The sequence below is a fragment of the Vanessa tameamea genome, chromosome 16 (assembly GCF_037043105.1).
Source record: "Vanessa tameamea isolate UH-Manoa-2023 chromosome 16, ilVanTame1 primary haplotype, whole genome shotgun sequence".
NCBI lineage: Eukaryota > Metazoa > Arthropoda > Insecta > Lepidoptera > Nymphalidae > Vanessa > Vanessa tameamea.
The window spans coordinates 5,529,761-5,554,793 of NC_087324.1; the positions used below are offsets into that span (position 1 = coordinate 5,529,761).

General features: G+C 31.0%; 1 protein-coding gene across 1 annotated transcript; it reads right to left on the reverse strand.

Moving 5' to 3' along the window:
• Positions 1 to 1,214: 1,214 nt before the first annotated feature.
• Positions 1,215 to 19,074, reverse strand: LOC113393942 (methanethiol oxidase). The gene is made up of 11 exons (XM_026631064.2): positions 18,953 to 19,074; positions 11,824 to 11,978; positions 7,413 to 7,598; positions 4,910 to 5,069; positions 4,717 to 4,825; positions 4,331 to 4,528; positions 4,127 to 4,224; positions 3,394 to 3,578; positions 2,814 to 2,963; positions 2,050 to 2,168; positions 1,215 to 1,435 (listed from the first exon to the last, which is right to left on the reverse strand). Exons 1-11 carry the CDS (start codon positions 18,960 to 18,962, stop codon positions 1,387 to 1,389), a joined length of 1,419 nt encoding a protein of 472 aa, XP_026486849.2. The 5' UTR covers positions 18,963 to 19,074; the 3' UTR covers positions 1,215 to 1,386.
• Positions 19,075 to 25,033: the final 5,959 nt, after the last annotated feature.

A 25,033-nucleotide genomic window follows, 5' to 3' on the forward strand; every position in this document is an offset into this window, starting at 1 on the left:
GGTTAATATTTCTTACAACGCCATTGTCTATGGACGGTGGTGACCACTTACCATGAGGTGATCTATTTGCTCGCCCGCCTACCGATATCATCATTGGTAGTGGAGTAAGGGATGGTTAATATTATATTGCACCAATGTCTATGGGAGATGGTGATCATATCTCATCATCGGATAAATATGTGAGGATATTTATACGGAGAATAATTTAAAGGTAATCGCATGGGATAATCACTTTTGAGGAGACTGCAATGCATTTCAGGCATCACTTATTTATTTATAAAAGTTAACTTATATTGAATTTAATTATTTGCTTTCTACAGCAGAATGTGTTTTGAAATTGTTTATTTATTTTGAATACGTAAAGTAGCTTAAAATATGTTGCCGACGGACGTTCCTTCATAACGGAAGCATAGGATTTCGCCATAAATCTTATACAGCTTCAAATAATAACACTCCGACTGGAAAGTTTAAGCTATAAAAATAATGGCTCTATTATTTACGGTCGACAGTTAGTACTGAGGAATTATATTTATCAAGCTATAAACGAATATAATTTATGTATCGTAAAGACTGATCGCTGTTAACTTAACGATTAAGTTATTCAATTGATAATGACATAAAGATAGGAAGCTGATATGTACAAATAGATTTTGCCAAAGAGTTACACCATGTAAGATTCATGAGTTCCGCCATAAAGCCAGGGTATACACATCGCTTATTCTAGCGAGAAACATGAATTATCTGTATTCTCGTGTTGTATTTGAAGGCTGAGTAAGAAAATAGCATAACTTAAAATTGAATATAGAAGATTATAATATTACTTATTAAACACAACGAGATCCCATGGCCGGTGGAGCATTAACGATCTGAAAAGTGATTAATATTTCTGGGAAAGGGTTTTTAATGACAATTGACCTTTAGAAAGCTCATCATCTCATAAACATCTCGTAAACATTATAAAAAAAACATGAGCGATTTTCTTTTTGAGTTTGCATATATATATTTTTTTATTTTTTCCAGAACTAAGTTATGTAGCAGGTCTGCGTAGAACGTGTTTTAAATTCTGCGGGCAAGTTTCTTTTCACTTGTCCTATCTACGAATTCATCTCGGCTCGACATTTAATCTGTTGTAAAAAGTTTTAAAGTAAGAAGAAGTAAGTTTTCCCTATGGCACTAATTTTGTATAACCATATTTTGAAAATGGAAAGAAAACATTTTTCAATTATTCAATCATATATTTATTGCTTTGTACAAAAAATCGTTTTACACTTTTATATAGATTAATTATATTTATATTAATACAATTAAATAATCCAGAACATGCTTACATCATACTAATATAATAAGGGATAGCGTATAAAAATATTGACAGAGCAATTTACTTAGTTAATTTTCAGCCAACCAAATATCTGAAGTGCAGTCGCCTCCCGGATATCTATAGAAAAAAACAAATAATCATATTTAACTATCTATACTAATATTATTAATTCGAAAGTAACTCTGCCTCTGTCTTTCTATTAATCTTTCCGGGCCACCAACCGACCACTGAACCGAATTTGAGGAAATTTGGTATGAAGCAAACTTGAACCCCAACCATAAGCTATCTATTGTACTAGCTATTTTATGCCAAGCTCCTGACACCCACCCCCTAAAACGCAAGCGAAGCAGTGGGCGACAACTATAATAATATAATTTGTACTTTATTTCTGCAGTGTTATCCTATAAAAAATAACTTAGCCATCTAGTTCCAACAAAGCAATTCGAAGTTGGTGCCACGTACGTGGTTGTACCAAGTGACATATACGTCAAACATATTATAACCACATTGATAGAAATTACGATCTTTTTATGACTGTCAAAAATATATAAATGATGTTTAATTAACCAGCAATAGTAATTAATTTACTATATAATACCTATACATATACTTTACTAAAAACAATAAAAAACTTCAAAACCTTAAAATATTACACAAAATGTTGAAGGAAATCGAGGCGTCTCGAATAGTAAAATCTCTACATCAAAAACAGCTGAAAGAAGTTTCATTACCTCATTTCATGCGGCAAAACTGGCCCGTTCGGTTCCTTACCGAAGTCGACAAGAAAATCCGGGTCTAATTTCATGCCTCCGTTAACCGTGTCTACGTCCAACTTGACCATCCAACCTCCCTGAATATGCAAATACTTCCGTTATATGACGCCAAATTTCCATGCACTTTTATGACTTCTTTCGTTTTGTACTTAGACATTTTAAGTTTATATAATATACATTTTTATATGATATATGCAATAATTTCGTTCTATTAGTCATTTAAAATCTAAAATACATTCGTAATTGTTTTCGTTTTACATATGACGAATATGTTCAGTTTGCAAATGAAAACTATTTTCGTGTTCAATATGATTTTAGTTTTAATTAATTCGTAACAGTTTAACAATTAGACTGATGATTCGTTACGATATCTATTAAAGACTTGTATATAAATGATGGATTTTATAAATATTGTAAATTTTAAAATACAAAGTCATTTAACGCAACATTACAAATATAAATAAAAATAGAAAATGTCATTCAAATAAAAACACGAACAATAAGTAAAAAAAAAAAAATCGTAGTAGCAAATTAAACATTAATATTTCAAATATTTTTAATGGGATGACTATTTTTAACTAAATAAATTATCTTTGTTTCATATGCGTAGTAAAATTACAAGATCAGTATTAAAGTATTCTAAATCACAAATTTCAGTCGAACGAAGTATATGGTCTGATAAAATATTTGACTGTATCTACATACATATACCTGCTACCAACCTCTTTTGTCATTTGTGGATAGAATTGTTTATCCCATGGAGAATAAAGCGATGAGGACACGTACAAGCGTTTTCCATCCAAAGATAACTGCAGCATCTGAGCCGCTCCTTGTAATGGTTTACCTTTTAATATTACCGGCTTAGGAGGTTCCTTAACATACAAAAAAATGTTTCGATTTAGTTCTATTTAATTTGCTGTCTTAATACCACATGAAAAATATTGCACGTAATATTATAAATTTTAAAAACGTTGTGCATACTTTTAAGTTAAATTTATACAGAAAATAGATGCTATATTTATGACACTTTATTTTAGACTTTGGTCGTTTTAATTAAAAAAAGCGCTTTCAAATGATAAATAGATTTTGACCATATTAAAAATGTTAGTTATTAAATCAGCATTTCTTCAAAAATGTCTTTGTACCGCAATAAAAATATGAAAGTAATATTGGAAGCGTTAAATTTAAAAAACAAAGAGAAGAACTCGAAATGAATGACAAAGCGGAACTGTAATTGTGTGGAGTCATGAAGCATTAATTTCAACTATTATCTGCTCGTGTTAGGAAATGAGAAATTCTTGCCTTCAGCTCTTTATCTTCAACGACTTTCAGGCCATAATTCACAATTACTCCGCCTAAATGAACATGGCCTTTCAGCTTCGGGTTCTTCGGGTCAGATACGTCATATTGTCTCACATCTCCGTGTAACCAGCACGAAATGTATAAGTACTTGTCATCCAGTGATAGAATAATATCAGACATTAAACCTAAAATAATTTAATGGCATTGTCATATCATACGATCACAAGGTGTCTATAAATTATAATAATATCAGTCGATTTCAAACAACGACAAATTTTATGCTGCCATGAAAATAAAATATATAGCACGCTTTAATAGTATAATTGTCTGATTGACATTTACAATAATTATTGGCGTATTCACAATTAAATTTTCGGTCTGCATTAGGCACCACTCAGTCGCACGTGCTTACAAGATGTCTTAATGTGCGTGATACGACTATTGTAAGAATAAGACCGCAAAAAATAATTCAAGATTAAAATTTTTAATTCACATAGATAATTTAACGTAGAGTGGAGTGCCTTCGTGGGTGAATTGATGTATACTTATTAAAAAATTGACTTCTATCAGGTATGGATAGCCTTCTGATCCGTAAATAGCAACCCAATTCTACCTTCTGTATAAGATATCGTAGACAATTCTACCATCTTCTATCCATAAGTAAAACGAATTGTTTCTTTAACAAAGGAACCGGATATTAGCAAGTACATATAATTTAAAAAAAAATCCTTACCATTGATGTCAGTTTCAACGCCATCTTTTATAGCTCTTTTTGCTGGAATATCGATTACTTTATCTGCCTTCCACTTTCCATTGTCCAATTTATAGAACCTACAATAAAATAATACATTAGAGAGACATCTGTGGCAACGAATTACTCCTAAATAAAGATTACTATACATTTGGTTTGCTAAGTAAATGTATTCAAATCTCTTACCTATATACGTTAGCCTCGACAGCGCATCCGACAAATCCTTGTGCGGATTTAGGATCATGAAGGAATCTGATCTCAAGGGGCGCACATCCCTCGCTACCTAAATCTATGACTTGTTCTATCTCGTGAGTAGACCATTTATAAATATTTAGAGAGGTCCCATATCTCTCCGAGTTAGGAACGTCGTCCTCATGGAAACCCCTACAGAAAATAAAAGAAAGAATTTTATATGAAGGTTCGTGGAATAATTTATTATACTTTAGATATAGATATATATCTTGTCTATATAGATAAGAGCATATTTAAAAGGCGTGACATAACTAGATCTAGAAGAAAAGATTGAAAAGGATATTTTATTTTGTTCCAAAGAGTTACTTTTTTTAACTTACGATTTGAAGAATTTTGGACTACCCCATTCTGAAGCAACCATTACATCGTGATAAGGTTGGTACCAGAAATCATAACCAAACTTTGCTTTCTTCCCTTTCGTCCAAGTGCCTAAAATATATTCAAATTATCGTTATGTCCATAACATAGTACAAATCTCCCCTACGAAGTGTTCGAGAGTCCTTAACCACTTACCTGTCACTTGCAAAGTTTTCGAATCAATAAGCACAAAATCCCCTTTTCCGTTTTCGTTTTCATCGCCCATAGTCGAAATCATGATTTCTCCACTGGCTAAGCAATGTGTCGTATGAGGAAAAGTGCAGTTGAATGACCTAAACTCGGAGCCGTCGATTACCTGGTAATGAGATTTTCAGGCTATGAACATTCGACAAGGGTTCAGAGGCATTTGCACAGATTGAGTTAAAGCTTTTTATACCTCTCCGATAGTAGTACTAATGGAATAAAAATACTGCGCAGCTTGGTATAATGTTCCTGTTATGCGAACGAAATAAATTTTATTACAGCGGGTATGGTTTTCGTTAAAATTAAAAATATTATTTTAAATTAATAAAAACGAACTTTTGTATATTTGTTCTTTATATTTTTAAAACATTCCTCCGATTTTGATGAAACTTTGGTTAGCTTTGGTTAGTTTCTCACTTGTGAAAGTTATGTAGACCCTTATTTCACCCGCGCGAAGTCAGGGTAGCTCGTATGTAATATTAAATCAAATCATATTCTATACAATAAAAATACTAGATCCTAGAAACAGCCTTCGCTAGAATTAAATAAAAAATGGGGTCAACGGAATACAAAATTTGTACATTGGTCGTTGTTTTATACCGATATGTTCAGTAGTTATAATGTGAATGACGCAAAAAAAGTCATATTATATACTAATGTATATTGCAATAAAGTCTTATTTGGAAAGTGGAAAAATATTATAGATTAAATGGCTAATACGAGTTGGAAACCGTTTCGTAGAATTTTGAATGTTCGAAGTTTGACGATAGATTTGGGACGAGTTCGGCAGAGGTAGTTGTAGGGTAATTTCACTTTATAACTATGTGGATAATAATTATACTCGAGTCGGGCGATGATCGAAGGAACGATGTAGGTAGTGTTACTAACATTTATTGCATAACTTACGTTATTAAATGCTACAGTAGTATCCTGGGAAATTAATCGAGCGATATGTACCTACGTTTTGTATATCAGTTCATATTATGGAATCAATCTATTATTAAACTGATATTTCTTTACGAAATTATTATTGTGAGATGAAAAATAAACATTATGAAATTATATTATTGTGGAAGTATTTATTCTGGTATTTTGTTAATTTATTTAATCTATATTACAACTAAGAAACAATACTCATATTATAAATGCGTAAGTAACTCTGTCTCTGTCTAACAGTTACTCTTTCACGGTCAAACTACTGAATATAATTTAATAATAACTAGTATTCTATACTTATAAAATCTATTGTTGATTAACTATCAACGTACTGCCAAAGCTGGATATAACTAAGCGTAATTAAAAAAAAAGGTATATTTTATAATGTTGCTTACATTGTATACGTCCGCTGAGATAGAATTTTTTGACATTCCAACTTCAAGGCGGTTTTTATGAATGAAAATATATGAAAAATCTGACTGATTGAATTGAACTCGTCCGATGTCGGGGCAGGCAATTTTATTCTATACATAAAATCAGTTTAATACGATACAAATAATTTTAAAAGTAATATTTCATTTTAGATTTCAATATTGAAGATCGTATAAAATTCAGCGTTCGGTTATTTATACTGGCTTGCAATATTAAACAATGGCCGCATGTGATATTGAAAGTATGAAAAAAGAGATGATGAAATTAAAAAAGTTTATCCGATCCGTTGACATAAAAATTCAGTTTTACGAGTTTCGCGCAAACAAGAACCAACTTGTCCATGTTACTAACGCTTCGAGTTTTTAACTAGTAAGAAACCACAATAGGTTTTTATGTATGAAAATTTTATTCTGAATATTAAGTTTAAAATATTTGAATTTAAATTGGTCTAGATTAATGATTTTTAATAGAACATTTTAAATTATACATAAACTGTGATAATAAAAATAAACGAAACGATTCTAATTACATAACATATACAATTATACATATATATTTTCATAGTATTATTTGATATAATCTATAGTACTGGTAAAGCGTAGGTTACACAGTTTCCAGACCCAGAAAGAAATTTAAATGTAGCGTAGTAAAAAAAGCCTGTCAATTTCTTAGTGCTGGGCATTGGTCTCTATTCTCAAGGCTATTCCAATGAAGATTCGGTAAAAATATGGCAGAACTTCATCCAACTTCCTCTCGATATTTTATTTAAACGTCGAGCATGAGATGAATTATCATAATTAATAAAGCAAGTGAAAATTTAATAGGGCGTATCCGGTTACGTCGCCGGTTTCGTTAAGATTCCCGTGTTCCAACTTTTCTAATTTTAAATTAAAATGCAACAATATTTTAAAATTTTAATCACGACGTCCTTCGAATTGTACGGATTGTCATTAAGAATTTTAATAATAGCATCACAAAAATCTACATTACTGATTAAAATGATATAATATCAACCGTAAATCTTACAAAAGTTGGAGTAAATGTTCCACGTTAATAGCTTTGATGGTACTTAATCTAACTTTATTACCTTATGCAGCTCTGGCTTGCGTGGGTTTGTGCCAACGTCAATAACGAAGACATTGCAGGAATGTAAGCCAGGCAGTATAAGGAAATTTCTTTTCAGTTCCGGATTGTCGTGGCAACTCGAACAAACATTCCATCCACTGTGATGAAGCTCGTCTCCAACGCTGCCAGTATATGTGCGATGAATGACCTGGTAATCAATAACATTAAAATTTTACAGCCCTTTTGTGTGGATCATTACACAGTCTCTATAGGCAATAACTGTCTCTTTTGAATATAAATGATATAATCTCTATTGAAAAACCATAAATGGTGTATAATGGTTTTAAATGTTCAGTTGACGTTGGGGATTCCTTTGTAAAAGTTATTAATAGCTGTGAAATGAGGGATATTTGAATAAAATAGAGTTACATACATATTCACTTACATATCTGATATATTATGTGTAATAAACTATTCAAATCATTATGATGATTGAGACGTAAGTATACACACACGGTTTTACTATAAACCCGGTTTAGTGGGTGTTTAGTTTATCACGGATTTCATCTCTTTCTGTCAAATTTAGACATCAAAATAAAGAGAGAACATTAGCTTATTCCACCACGCTCGAATACGGATTGGTGGATAAACAGGTGGTAGGCCTTCATCTGACTCATGCAAATGTTTTCGTTCACGTTGCCGGTAAAAAATACATTCACATTGCAGCACTTGCACGAGATAAATTATAATTAAATTAAGCACATGAAAAATCAAGAGTGCTTGCGCAGATCCGTTTACACAATCAATGATAATAAGTATGTATAGTTTAGAAGTGTAGTTATATATGTATATATAAGACAATGTAAAATTGTTGTCTGTTCCTAAAACACTACTCTTAATACTTAACCTAAATAAGTGTTATATTAAACATATAAAGTTCCGTATAAACACAAAAGCGCCTCCCACGTTTGTGTGAGTGTTATGAATATAAATATATATGCGTAAAAAATTAAACACGTGATCTGTAAATTAGTAAAATTAAACTTTATTCCTAAACGACAAGGTGAGCTTTCAATTGAACGATTTTTTTTATAAAACATTATTTTGTCGAGCGAATGTTCGTTGAAATGTAAAGGTCGAATTTGAATACAAGTTTTGTATACGTAACGTTTGGGAAAAACGGTTCTAATGTAAAGTACTATGACTACTATATATATTTATTAAACGCAATTTATATTACAGTATTTTGTCTAAACAACTCTGTAAAAAATAAAACGCTCAAGTTGAAAACAATCGCAATAACAATAGTTCATTATTTATTCATTCAAACACAAAGTTTTGTAATTTTAATTCGTTTAAATTTATACACGAATGCAATAGACGATCAGCCTGTCTTATATACATTAGGAAATTAATAACTTTCAATTACCTAATAAATAAAAAAAATATATAAGATCTAGGTCTTGTGCCTGTTATTACAATAGCAAGCCTGAGCCGGAAAACATATTTCGCAGTGGACGAAATGATGAGTACAGTACGGTACCTTTACCTAAGCTAGCACAAATTCTTACCACTCGGAAATCAAAGTCAATAAGCAATTCCAATTTTAAAAATCGATCGGAAATCCAATGATTCCTAGAAACGAATTCCAAGCTAAGATATATTGCATTCCGGTTGTTAATTTACTTTCACGTTCGTACGACGAGATACACAATAATACTTTTCTAGCCCTAAAATCCTTTAGGATTACCGGAACGTTATTGCCTCGCTGCGACATCTCTCCGGACTAAGCGGACGTTCGTACAATTTTATTTGCTAATATCCGAGCTAATTTAGCTCGTCGTATTTTCATTTTCTTTATTATTTTCTTTATCTCTTAAGTAATAGCAATAGCAGGTAATTACAACTACATAGATTTACGATGGATTAATAAATGGTTGATGTATGTTAACATTGTAATGAAACCGAGATAGCACGGTGTGTTGAACGTACGGGTATTGATCTAAGGTCATAGGTTCATAATCGAGGTAGAATTGTAATATTGAGCTGAATTGTAATCTCATGTGCTTAATTTGTGTAATGACATACAAACCTTATTTCGCATACATTATTTTCGTAAAGTCACTCAATGTCTGAATTGCTTTGACATACTTTTTTTACTTTTCATACTAGCTGTTACCGGTTCGCAGTGACTCGTTCATAAATGTGCTCCAAATACGAATCGAATATGTGCCTAGATATCCTTAGTTTTACAATAATTCCACAGTAAATATAATATAAATAAAATTAGTACCGAGGAAATGTAATAAAATAAAATACGAAAGTTATGCAAGCGCTTAATAAAATCTTGTAAAATTCTTCTACTTCTTCTGTAAGTAGTTGTTGTAGATCTATTCATTAGAGAAAGGGCACATCTCCAAGTCAAATTAATTATATATTAAGAAATTAAACTTAACAAATTTAATCTAATTTTGTGTTTTTTTGGCTGTCTGTAAGCAGCCTCTCTCTCATTCATACCAATGCACGCCGATGGTAATTTAAAGTGAAGGGGCGTGCCTTCGTCAATGAATATATCTCTAAACTAATTAAAATTAGTAGCTGCAAAAAAAAACAGTTTAATTAGAGCTGTCTCTGAAAATTTGCCACCGTATGTATCTAATATTCATAGCAAGTAAAGTCTACTTAACTTATTAACTTCACTTGGTGGTAGGGCTTTGTGTTAATCCTTTTCTGTAAGTACCACCCCACTCGTTACATATTCAACCTCCAATTGCAATAGTATTCTCGTGTTCCGGTTTGATGGGTGAGTCAGTGTTGCCACAGGCATATGGGATATAACATCTACGAACCCAAAGTTACCGGCGCATTGGATGAAGGGAATGGTCGATGATTTTTACAGCGCCTAACTGACCGGTCACTTTGCTCCATATAAATCAACATTATAATAATAACAGTAATTAAACAGACTTTTACCAGCTGTTCGAGTGTGACATAGTTTATGTGTTCGAGTAACAAACATTCATGATACATATTCACTTTACTAAGATATATTAAAAGAGATTTGACCTGGAAAGACTTAACGTTTGATTTTGATTAAAATAGCGTTAATTTAACTTCGGTAGTAAGACATTTTTACAGAAATTCGTCAGTGAGGTACAACGAACTGTAGTTCAAGTTCCAAACCGAGTTTTCATTCAGCGTACGGTCCAGCGAATTGTTCTGAACAAATGTTTGTCTACTCTATCGACGTTTGGACAGGTTTGAACAGGAGTACTCGGTCTCCCGGCTTAAGTTCAAATATATCTGTTCGAATTGAGAAAACTTCCCTATTTTTTATACGAAATTGTTTGAACAGTTATATTAAATTTTATGAATATTGTGCAATAAAATAATTTCGAGTATGCAAGCTTGCTCGTGTTAATATGACTACACGTAATTTTGGAATTTGGATTAATTATGTTGAAATAATTATTAATTTAAAACACGCAAGCATAAAAAAATACTCAATTAAATTCAGGACCATCACAAAACATCTGTAGAGATTATTTAGTATAAAATAAATACTTTAATTGGGTTAAGACGTAAAAACGTACTTCCAAAATACATCATGATATTTTTATTTCCAAAAGTTTCCGGTGGTAGTTTTTTAACTATTCATAATAATTGTGGTACCATATCGATTAATTGAATTGCACTGTAGGTTAGTGCTGGTAGTATAGGTGATATTAACCGACTTAAAAAAAAAAAATTATTACCTCAAAATTCCATCGTTTATGAACCGACTTTTATTTTGTTTGGAAGAGTACTTTCCCTTTGGTACCATTCACATTTTTATGTCGTTTATTATTTTTGCGAAAATTTTATATTATACTCGAATAACATAAACTCACCTGAACGAACTTTTTTATAGTGAAATTTAGGTAGGATTTTAGTATTCACAAGCGCGTACAGACACTGATAATGTCAAATATATGAACCATTTAACTTCACTACGCCTTAACTGTGTGATCTAAAATAATTGTGCCCTATGTGTGTAATTGCGCCGACTCACCTACGCTTTAAATTTGAACGCCGCTATACAACGTATCACTGTTCGGTGATAGAATTATTAATGCGTGGGTTGTAACTTAGACGGGCTACTGCTGTGTGTGTACTCGTAACCGGGCTACCACCGGTTACATATCTAATACGGCATATACATTCATTTTTATAAATTTTAATCATACCATACCAGCACTAAATTGTTTTTTTTTTCTAGATTTACCGATACATTAATTTTGTTGTAATTGATTTTTAAATATATATTCGTCTTATACGGACGTTTGGACGGAATTAAGATAGCTATTTGTAACATTAAATTATGTTCTTTATATGTTGTTACTATGTTAAGATAATAATAAAAGTTATTCCAACCAATCAAAATAAATTAAAACCTGGCTGTATGTGGGTGATTTAGGGTCCACGTCGACAGTAGCAAGGTAGTCCTCCTTACTCGAGTCTGGTTGCACGCACACAACATAAAGTAACCCTTCCCTGGGGCCGTTTCTGTATGCGTCAAGTGGGGATGCGTATCCCGGCCCGAGCTTACCTGGGAAAAATAATAAATTATTATTGTTAGCCAAATTTGGGATGTAGGAGTTCTCAAATGAAATTTGCGTCACTCAAGGGGATGGTAATGGCTTCTGTTAAATAATAATACGAAACGTAAAGGCAAATTAACAATATTTTATATAACATTACGTCATACATTTACGATTGTATAGTGTCTTTCATAAATTCAAAAATTTTTAATTAAAATTAAAAAGTCGTTTCAAATTTTAAATTAAATACATTAATCCTACTTATTATTTAAGACCAAGGGAATATAAATAGAAAAATAAATTGTTATTTGATGTATCCTATCGTTTTAAAAGTAAATAAGTTTATTATACCCAAGTTAAAAGATTGCATGTCTTACGCGTATGCATTTTTATAGCTCATTCAGGCAGTCTCAGTTATTACTATGTTCACGAGAACAAGACATTCGTAGATAATGTCGAAATATCGAGCTCCACCAAATAAAAATAATAAAAAAAATGGTAAATATCCCGTTTCAAATACTTATAGTAATAAAAATAACCATGTTCATTTAAAATCTTATATAGTTTCAGTTATTTTACATTTTAAAATACATTTTCTGTTATTTTTTTCAGTTTATTAAATATTATTTATATTAATTAAAATGTTTCTATGTAGATCATATGAATTTATTTACTTAAAATTATATTTTTTCTGTCATAAAGTAAAAGTTTGTACATTATTGTATTAATCAAGAAATCGAATTACTAACTAATAATAAAATTGCAATATATTGTGATTTTTCGTCTGACTGACGAAAGGATATTTAATTGAAAAGAACCTTTAATGGATTTCCATTTAAAATATCGAAGGCGGTATAAAATAAATTGACTGACGAAATTTATTTGCATTTCCTTATGGTTTAAGCGCTTTTACATTCATCCGATACGATATCGGTATTCGGAGCTGATGTGTACGATGGCACATGAGTTTATAACAAGAAGACAAACGTACGATGTGTGACCATAACTGCTAATATACATATATATATACATATATATATTGAAAATTAATATATTGAAATATATTAATGTAAGAAGTTTAAGCCAGTCCTTACTTAGTTATACGCTATGAACTGTGAGAACTAAGGTAAATACTGTGAGAATAAAGGTTTACTTATTCGAGCGAATCGGTCAGTCAGTAAAGTCAGTTTGGCGAAAAAATAATAGGCAAAAGTCTTATAAAAGCGGAGACCTCTCCTTGTCAAGTATGGGATATTTCAATTTCACGGTTTAATATGTATCTAACACATAAACAACATACAGTATTTCATCCGAGACATGATCAGGATGTTTCCCTTCACGGAGCTCGAGATTAATAAACACAAATTAAGCACATGGAAATTTAGAGCCAGCCAGACTTGAACCCGCAATATTCGGTTGCGATTCACGTAAAATAACGGTCACATTGAAATATTGCTAAATGACATCGGAATGTGATATAATTCCGATATCGTATCGGATAGCTTAAAAAATAATCTTAATATTCTCAATTTACTTTGGAAATGAATGCCTTTGCGCAAATAGCGCACTGTCACATCCCATAAATAGTCGAAAGACATACAAATATTACATTTTCAATGTTATTACATGTAGAAAATACTGAGCGGAAATAAAATCAGTCATAAATTAGAGTTAAAGATTTTACAAGACATAGAGCATCAAAAAAATTTGCTTATCTAATTATGCAACGGGAGTACTCTCACTGGTGATAGCTTGCTGTTAATAGGTCGGCTGGGAGATTGCATGCAACTAATTCTATATGCACCCATGTTTATTCGGGGCGGGTCACTAATTACGTTATACACATGTAGACGATATACGCAACTACAGATATGAGTTTAAAAATATTTCAAGTCTGATATCAAATTCACTCGCGTTAGTAAGCAAACGATTATATTAGGTATATTTTTCAATCAAGAAAAATGTTGGCCTAATGTGAAATACGTATATTATATCCTACTATCGAGTAGGATAAATTATGAATCTTTATAATTTATCGTTTTAATATCCAATACGATTCAAAGATTCTTCTGTTCTCGTAAGAACTTTATTTTTTATTAAGTAAAATAAAAATATAATTTATTCTAAGTACAGAAGGTGAAGAATTTTCGTTATATATTTTATAACAACTATAGGCTGGTTCTATAACAGTATTTTTAAATGTAATTCGAATATTCTAAAGCCAATTTCTATCTACATAGCGCTACGTAAGCACTGGATTTGCTAAACCGACATTGAGGGATACACACCCCTTGCAATTCAGTAATCACGTGAGGTAATGCTTGCATATAAATTACTCCTTTGTTTGGTATAATCTCATTAAGCGCCATTGTTTACTACACAAACTTCTTCATTTTATACCTCTAATCTCACCAAAAAGGCTGCTATTTTATATTATTTTTTACATTATTTAAAATAACATTTTCCTTTTTTTAAATCATATTTGAAGTTTTTGTAATAGTTATCATTTGAAGTGTTCGTGATATCAGGTCACATTTTTTTAGTATAATGTCGTATATATTTAGTAGTACAGGATCTAAGCATTGCGTATACCTATATATGCGTGTGAGCGAGACAAAAAGATACGTGGATAGTGTGCAAGAGGAAACAGAATAATATTATTACATTAAATATTTGCCTTACACTTCTTCATTTAAATTGATAATGTTAACTTGAAATTTATTTTATCCAACGTTTTAATATTTTTATTATAAAAATATCAAATCCATAATATTTTAGAATGTCGACGCGAAATAATGAGCAGTTAATATGAATTCCATTTTTGAAATGCTTGATATATATAAATACTCTTTAGTAACGTCTTACAGGTCGCTTTTAATTCTTGTTTATAAAAGCGATTTTGTTTTTAACGAACTCAGTCTAAATGTCCTTGACGTCTCGAGTCTGAAGAAATATTAAATAACAAGCACAGGACTCGTAACATTTTAGTTCCCAAGGTTGGTAGTGCATTGTTGATATGAGAAATTATTATTATCTCCTTCTTATAAAATATCTATGAGCAGCGGTGACCACTAATAATCAGGTGGCGTTATTTTTTTTTCTAAGTCAAAGTCAAAGTCGAAAATCTTTATTCAATATACATAGAAGCGTTATACTTGCTTATGGATAGTCAAAGATCTACACCCGGTTCGGTTATAAACACCTCGGACCTGAGAAGAACCGGCAGAAGAAACACAGCGGGATTTTTTTCAATTGTCTTACTATGCAATTATTGTTTTCATACAATAACAAAAAAAATATTTTCGTTATAAGAATCAGCCTGGGAACGATCGTCTCATTCCCAAGGTATCAACTAAGAAGTCATAGTTTTGTAATATCCTTTAGCAAACAAACTTATTTAACGATTCTTTTAAATTTTACAATTTAATATTGTTGATCCATTGTTCCACAAAAACGTTACTAACCCTGTGTAATCGGTTAATTGAAGTAACAAGTTTATGTTCGTCCCGAGTATTAATAGTATGTACGTCACAATTTCTGAAAAAATATTGTAAGTCTTTGTGTAAATTATCAAAAATAGATTAAGAAGCGGCAGTCATTATTTTAATTTCTTTAAATTTACATCTTAACAAATATTTTGAGCCCAGGTTATAGATTGCACGAATAGCCCTCTTCTGCAATACGAAAATTGTATTTATATCGGCCTTACTCCCCAGAGTAGAATGTCATAAGACATTATACTGTGGAAATAAATAAAATATACTAGGCAAGCCGTGTCAATATTAGTCAATGGTCTAATTTTTTTTACCGCGAAGGCTCCAGATCTGAGTCTAATCGCCTATCTATTTATATAGGGGCCCGATTTGTCAGTCAGTTTTATTTCCAGTGGACCTACCTAAATTACATTTAAAAAGGACCTTTTATATAAGTAATATAAAAATATAACAGAGTGAAGTATTAAAAAATAATGTACATAGAGATAATTAGTGTTGTTTGTCGAATAAAGAGGAAAAACATTATACATTAAAGCCACATAAAACTCGTCTCATCATAATATTATACTAAATCATACTACATCATACTCAAAACAAAATAAGACCTACGCATAAAAATTGTAACTTGATTATAGTTTAATATAATCTATAAATTTAAAATTAGGAGTTATTAAAAGTGTCGCTAACGCGTCTAGTGACAGATGATATCAAACGGGGATTAAAATATATATTTTAACATTTTTAGGGCATTTTTAGTGCACATAAAATTCGTGTTGTTTGTTGTGCAGACCCTTCGGAAAGATCGTAAAGCTGTTGGTCCTGCCTCTGGTTTCTTACCGGTCGTGTCCGATTGCAAATCCATCGGATTATGAGTAAATAAATGAAATAAAGTTCACTGGTATTTATGGATAATATACTTGTGCAAATATATAATTGTGGACAGTTTGTTAGTTAACGTCGTCGTTCATGATATTAATTAGTCCAGGGAACTCATTCGAGTTCTTCAAGAACTAATGGTATATTTATAAGTAAAGCAGCTTAAATGGAATTTGAATACTTTTACTGTCAAAAATTCCTTTTTTAAAATTTGATTCATATATTACAATATAAAAGATTTTAAGCGATCATTGCTTACAAATGTTTCAACGTATGGTAAAACTAGTACCTCATTAACATCAATACAGAGAAGCGAATGGATCTGATAGTTAGTGCTTCGCAAAGATTGAATGTCACCGTAATAGGAACGAATCATTACTAACACTAAATACACTGATAATATGTTACTAGATAGGATAGGATATCTTATAACCCTTATATCTATAATAACCTACACATAGTTTTAATCTGACTTTTAGTTTTTAAACCGGAATAATGATGGGATAACACATGTTTACGTGTGACAGTATACAAAACATGCACAGATTCCTGCCATCATTAAACGCAGAATGTTTCATTACAATTCGAACGAAATATATTTTTTAATTATGTTTTTACGACTGAGTTGTTATCAAATGTTTTGAGGCGTTATGAGTTTGCTCTTTTTATTAGGTATATTATGAAATATTTTAAACAATATTATCAGTGAGTTATTTTCGTAATGATTAACTGTTACCTTTTTAAATAACAATATTGTTTATATTTACAAAATGAAAGAGATTTTTATAGCAATTTATCGTCAACTTTGATAGCGAAGTGTAAAGTTCAATTTGATATTTGAATGAATTGAAAATCAAACAAGTATGAAATTTTATTAATAATAATATGTGTATACTCATGCAGAACATTGCAAACTTTTAACCTATTACCACACTAGGTATATGCAGTCACAGTGATATAAATATAATGTTAATCGAAAAAGACAAATGATGTTTAACAAGAGATGCGTGTCTGTTTGTCTCTTTCTCTCCTTAGATATATTTAAGTAATATAAAGATTTGGTGCAATTAAATAGTAGTTAATGCAAACATTAAAAAAATATAGCATTTAAGTTTAGCGGACAACATCTTAACATATAATAATATAATATCCCGAACGGCATTCTGTGGGTTTGAAAGTTATTTTTTAAGAATATATTTGAAAATCGAAGTAGAACTCGACCAAAGAATAAAATTTGGAAAAAAAAACAGCTCGGTTTTTTTTAATTTTAAGATCGAGTTGGGCGCTGATGATACTGAGAACAAATTAGAGGCTTATTTAAAGTGCCACCAATAGACTGACAAAATTGTCACAAACGTTAAAAAAAAAGAATACGAATATTATTCGTTTATTAGAATCACTTGAAATACAATAAAACTGTATTAAATTTGATATACATATAAAATGTATATAATAAAATATAGTCTATTTATTTTTCTAATCTATAGTATGTGTATATATTTAATTAAATTAAATTATTTTGGCACGTTTATTATCCGGCGTCGATAATTTGCCCCTATAGCTTAGTTTAGCCCGCCTATCTAGTAATCTTGTTAAATTGTTGTTAACTTGTTCAATACTTGTTATTATTATTATTAATTCCATACATGGTTACGTAATAAAAAAGGGTCAATTAAGTAAAGATTGTACCCAAAACAAACGAAACCTTTCAACTTTTTTTAAGCATCATTTAAATTTAAACTTTAATAATAATAAAAAATATTTTATTACGTTGCATCAATGTGAGGGCAAATAGCCCACTGGTTCGAATACGTAAACCTTATCCGATAATCGTGGGTGTGAAAAACCAAGCGAACTCAGTGTTCATGTATTTAATTTTTAATTATAATTCAAATCATGTATATATGCTTGCATTTATGAAATTAGTTTTGATTTAATTTTTATCGAAAACAGCGTCACAATTCTCTCGAAAACAACATGTGTGAACAACAAACATAAGTAACATTTAGAGGCTAATATTTTTTATAACATAGGCTAATGAAAGAGATTCTAAATCTCATTATAAGAATTGCATAATCTGTGTTGTGATTGTCGCTTGTGGAATACAAACAAACTATAATATACGATTCTAGTTGTATTGTATATTAATCTATGCAATTAAAGAGCGCGGTTATATGAATCACAAATAAGTAAACTAACATCTAACTATGGTTCAGGAGATAAATACTGCAATTATCTAAGTGACCCACCACTTCAGAAGATAAAAACAACTAAGATAGCTTCAACTTTCCATTTGGTTTTGAGATTAGATATAATAAAAACCAAGTTAAATGAAACCTCATTTACGTCACACGATTGATATAAAATTAGAATACTACACATAATTACCTATTCATGTATTAAATGTATATTTTTAATAATTTTATTTTACTAATGTCGTATACGATGTCGCTTCTAGTTTCTACTAACTCTTTGTAAGTCTTTAAACTTCGTATTTTACGCAGTTATATAAATGATGTATGAAGTGCAAAAGTTATTTTGTTTATATGTCGACTAGTAATAAATATAATAGGAATGTTAAAAACAAAATAAATATATAATAATCAACTTACAACACGACATTTCGTAAAATGACAATTACTATTACAAATCCAACACTAAATACAAATCAAGCAACCGACTCCTGCGCGTTAGCAGACATCACTAACAAAATCACAGATAATACAAAAAAAGTAACCAACAAACAATATATTTGCATCTTCAATCCATATAATATAACCGTCTCTTTTTACTGTTAGCGCGCTTCAATATAGCTATCTGTTATCGATTCCGTACCATAATGTAATCATGCATTTTTTGTACTGGTAATAATTCTCAACGAATATATATTGTGAATATTTTTTTAATTCAAGTTTTGTTTATAAATCATTTTAAAATGTAAATAAAAAAAATAACGGCATTTCGTAATGTTCTATTTTTAAATGTCTATAGACGATCTAAGATCCGGTATTAGTATAAAATAAGGGTCAATATACACTTACAACTTGGAGTGAAATATCAACAACAGATAAAAATATAATTTTCAAAATATGCATGAAGTATTTATACAGTATAAGAAGTACAATAATATTTTTTTAAATATAGATAATAAAAAATTCTGAAACTATTTATTATCTACATCACTATAAAAATACTTTTTCATAATCGTGTTATTGCTATTTTTCTAAAACAGGAGATTGTTTATAAATTGCCAGTAGCTTTAAAAATAAAACTATAGATAGTAAATAAATCCAAAACAAGAGAATGTTTGGAATATTCAAATGATTTGTTTTTATATTGTCAAATATTTCTATCCGAAATATTGTTCCACCTTTCAGTTTTCTATAAAATAAATTGACACTGTCGTCTCCACAATATTTAAATACAAGTAATATTAAACATTCAAAAAGCTTGTCGTTGTTAGTACTTGTAAACCCAAAGACGTACTGTAAAAATACTATTCAACCAAAAACTAAGACACATCGTACATACGTGCTTTGGTAACTAAACTGCTTCACAACTTCATTCAGTCTTTAAACCGCTTTTCGTATTCGTATGTTTATTGTCAATGTATTGTTAAGTTCTTTATAAAACGTAGCACAATTATAGTTTATCACCTACTTTATAGTACATAATTTGGTGTGTAAACTCGGGTTGAGTTTAACGTTTACGCGTTAACACTCTCCGTCTCCCCAATTTATGTTTATGCGTGTGGATATTAGTGTCTTGTAAAATTCGTCGCAAACTGGAATGCTGATGAAACTCGTGCCGGATTGAAATGTGTCTGCTGATGTTTTTAAATAGTATATGCCAGAGGGCTTTGTCTTTATTCTTCCACAATAAATCTGCCGTCTTCTCCTTAATCCTACGCATATTTTCCTCGAGTCTCCTAGCTTTTATTTCCATTTGTATGAGGGAACGGGTCGTATTTGTCAAAAGGCGGTACAGGTATTCTTTTCTTCTCGTTTTTCCCGGTTCCGTTGCGGTTTCATTAATCATAGGCTCGCATTCAATATACGCGGAGTCCGAAATATTTTTTATGGTTGTGTGTTGTTTAATTTTCGTTCGTAGTAAAATTCCAGCAAGTAGTACGGTGAGTGCGAAAGTTACTATCATAAGTAATTTCGCATGTTTGTAAAGAGGTTTCAATATAAAATGCATGACGCATGACTGTCAGAACGATGCGATCGCTACATGTCTTACGTGCGTCGCGTTATATGATCGCATAATATGCAGTATCGCGACGAGCAACAAGTCACGTGGTCGCGTCAGACGCTTGCGGCGCCCTCTCGCGTCCTGAGCGCAAACGGCACTGAGACTGAAAATACGCCGGTGCGACGCACCCTACGATTTTCCCCAATGACTTTTCCGCTTGGATGTTGGAATAATAGATACGGTATTATACGATAGCCCTGTTCTCTCCTTATGAAATTTTCATATTAATTCCCGTCTAACAATGATTAATTGAAATGGGGTGTGGATCAATACGAATGTACCTGCAATTTAACAACTCCAATTAAGTTATGATAATTTGCGTGATATGTATTTATTTTTTTCTAAATTATATTTGTAAAAATATGAGTTAATTGGATGAAATTTTGTTCCAAATTTAAAATAAATTATCACCTTAAACCTTTTTATTATATAATTTTTATGCCACTCTTTTCTAAGCTCTCTGTTTTTGTAGGTGCGTAAGTGGCAAAGGGGAAGGGCGTGAATTCACCTCGCCTCTCGTAATGTAGTCTAACACTATCTCCCTGCTATCAATACTATTTGTTCTGCAAAACCTTTGTCATTTAAATATATCTACGAGTTACTACTTTACATAATAATATGCACTTGAAACAAACGTTACTATTGTAGGTAAATATTTAAGAATTTGTCGTCAAATTAAATTATATTGTATGAACAACGAAATTCAAAATGACAAACGCAAAGATTTATTATTTATTTTGACATATTCTAGAATTTGTATGGATTTTGTATGGATATAATAATTTCCACAAACTTTACCAAATTTTTCTGACCTCCACAGAAATTTTAATTTAATTTTATAGATTTTACTAAAATGACATATATATTTTTCTCTACCGATATCAAAAATTGTTGCCGGTCGTGGGCTTTGACTGTATTAGCAATCTTCGATTCAGGATTTATAGGATGCTACTAAGATGCCCATCTGAAGACGTAATATGTCTCTTATGTATGATAAGATTGATGAGACTTCTCTCACCCAGTTTCATAGATCTATAAATGCGATGCCAGTTCATATAAATGCGATCCCTGACACTCTGGACCAATTACCGGATCGAAATTTTGGTTTATTTAAATATGAGTTTTCCAGTAGCAGCTCGGAATTGATGGAGCAGTTGCAGCCGTTAATCCTGCGCCTGACGGCCCTCTGCTCGTGTCGATTGCGTCCTATCGGAATATGAGTATGGGCCAATAAGAAACTCTGTTTGCACATGTGCACACTTGTGCGTTATGATATGCGTTTTGCGCAGTTTGCTTGTCCTCGTATTTAGGTAAGAAAGATATTGTATTTACATAGCCTCATCCAGCAGAAAATAAATATCTGTTAAGCGAATACAAATATGAATTTCAACAGAAAACGCACTCTTATCCCGCTCAAGTTAACTTTTGAAAGTTAAATGATACAAAATTTGAAAATGGAAGTTATTTTCGTTCATATTTAAAAGTAATGTTATATAAATTACTCTTAACCACTTAAGGAAATGTATTGGACGGGACACCTTATGATATGCAGGCACACCTAACAAATGACTACCCCTCATTTTTATTTTTGTGTTTCTGTTGAATGTTAAGTGAACCAGTAGGAATGTAACATCTTACATCATATGGTTAGCATCGCATTCGGCCTGTTTTTTATATATATACGTAATACTATTATGTAACTATTACGGTAATTGTCATATAAATCACGGAAAAATTCCGTGTTTAAGTAACATACAATTTCTTGTTTATGTTCAATATATATATGTTACCGTAAAATTGTAAATACCGTTAGATTATAATCTATCTCACAAGATTGTGAACTGTCCACAGATTGTGAACCTTAACATACTGCCTATAATTTAACGTATTATTTTTTGGTAGATTATAATATACCGCTTATTAAAGTTAAATTATAAAAACACTAACCTAACCGTGATATCATAAACTATGGAAATTTTTGACGTTTTATTTTATTTACAATCTAACGGTATTTACAATTCTACGGTGATATAGGTACAAATCATATAATGTAATTCAACATTGTTAAGTGTAATCTAAAAAAAACTTCAAGAACAATCGTTGAAAATCCATATTTTTTTCATATCGCCGAGAAAATACTGTTGATTGAATTTAAAACGAATAATTTTAATAAAATCATACCGTTGTCTCATCGCAGCTGGCGTCGGTAGATAAGCGACCCTTTCTTTCAAATTCTTTGTCTTGAATTGATTTTTGGGGAGAGAGGTCTATAAAATATTTAACAGCGGCGTCTAAAAGACGTTACAAGTTTACTCAAGTACCGATAACAGTATCGATTGTGGGCTCAGGTTTCTGAAAAGGATCACGTTGAATCCTTAGACATAAGCCTATTCTTACGTCTACAGCGGGATACTTTCACCAACAACAAATAAATAGGATATTAGGTATCACAGTTTTGCAAAAATTGTAGCTATATTTAATTGTCAAAACACAGTGAAAAATATTGTAAAATTCCCGTTGAAGATAAAAATTCTGAAAATATTAGAAGAGATGATTCAATTATAATGCTTATCAATGAGCTTCCATCCTTTTATGAAAAATAGTTGGAACTTGTTCCATTGTTACCGATTGCTGGCTAGTAGTCGGAGAGTGTTTTTCTTTCAGCTCAGATTATAAGCAAAAATGAAGCATATGGAAATTTAGTGATGTTTGTTCGAATTTGAATTAAACATTGGTCCAAATTTCGGCATAATTCAAAACCAAGACTTATATTGGTTCACGCGTACGACGTCGACGATAATCCCATCTTAATGTCAGGCTTCAATCCTGTATGAAAATAGCCCACAATAAAGCACCGTTTGTACTGATAAGATTATATGTGAAATTGCGTAGGCAGTTTAAAATCATCCCTTGGAAATAAGACGACATTGTGAAATACTTTCATTCGTCTCATGTACTATGCAAATCTTTTATATATTTTCTAATAAAAACTTATATTTGTAAAATCTTGTTTATTAATAACTTCCACACTCATAAATATTTAACTGTTATTGAAGGCAATCTCTAGTATATAATTTACATGTATGATCTTTACCAAGGACTGTCTTATATATCTGAGTGTAAGATTACGATATCTAATGAAGAAAAAAAAATAATAGCAAAGTTTAATACAATTATAAATGTGTTTCTATTTTTTTTTTCTTGCCAGTTCGCCTATGCCCGAAAATCTACATTCCGAACATTTAGTTTTCATTTTGTAAAATATTTAGACGATAATTTCACAGTTAAACTTTAATCGATTTGTTATTGATTTTTTCTAATATTTTATTGAAAGGTAGTGGATTATGCGAATCTGTCTGCGATGCTATTCAGTATTCCTCGTGCTATAAAATTGAAGTCAACAAACTTCATCGCTGGCTTTAAATATATATGTTATTTCTGCGAAGACTTTATACTTTATTATTAATGGAATTAAATCCATAATACTATTGGTACAGCAGGGACGAGTATGTGCATATTTTAGTATATATAATTAACTAATTTGAGAAATTAAATCACCTTGTGATATGTTGTTTAAATTAATGAATGGTATTTCATTAAACTACATACGGATGATATCTCTTCATATGCTATAGTTACGATAATAATACGGAATATTCCATGAATATTAGTAAAAAAATATTTTATAGTTAACATTGTATTGTGTAGTGTTTGTAGGTTTAGTTTTCCAATTTCACGTATAAATCTATTTATAAAACTGTTTGATATTAAGCTCATAGTTCAAAAACAAACAGCCTCTATTATTACCTCCTTTTAAGTAAACATTATTTAATTATTAACAAAACGCTTTATTTCTTTTTTTGAATTTGAAATTGGAAACAGAGAATGAAAGAGAGAATTTAATTCATAAATATTCTCCGGCTTTAAAAACTGATTAGTAATTATGTTAATTTATTCTGAGAGAAAATCGTTGATTTAAGGTAATCTCCTTCGTATACTGTGCTAGGTATAAAAGGTTCATAATATAGTAGACTGGCTGGATCGAGCTTAGATCGTTTGGCGCGATCATATTAAAGTAACAAGAAAACTGTAAACTAAGCTATAATAGTAAAAAATTAAGGGCAGACAAATCATGGAAAATCTGGATCTGTTTTAATCATATGGATAGGAAGTAACGTCGTAAATATCATTAAAAAGTGACTTAACGTCACATATCAATTAGGCTCTCCAGAGAATTGTAAATTCTCATTTGCTGTTGTTTGTGTGATGGCCTCGCTAAAGAGGGGAGGTTGAATTTATTGTTTTCCGTTTCACTGCATTACGTGATCTGTTTGGATTAACTTACGGGATACAAATTTAAAGCTTCAAGTTTTACAGCTTTTTATTCGATTGTTAACTATTTTATTACTGTGATCGTAAATTATTTATGTTATGGTCAA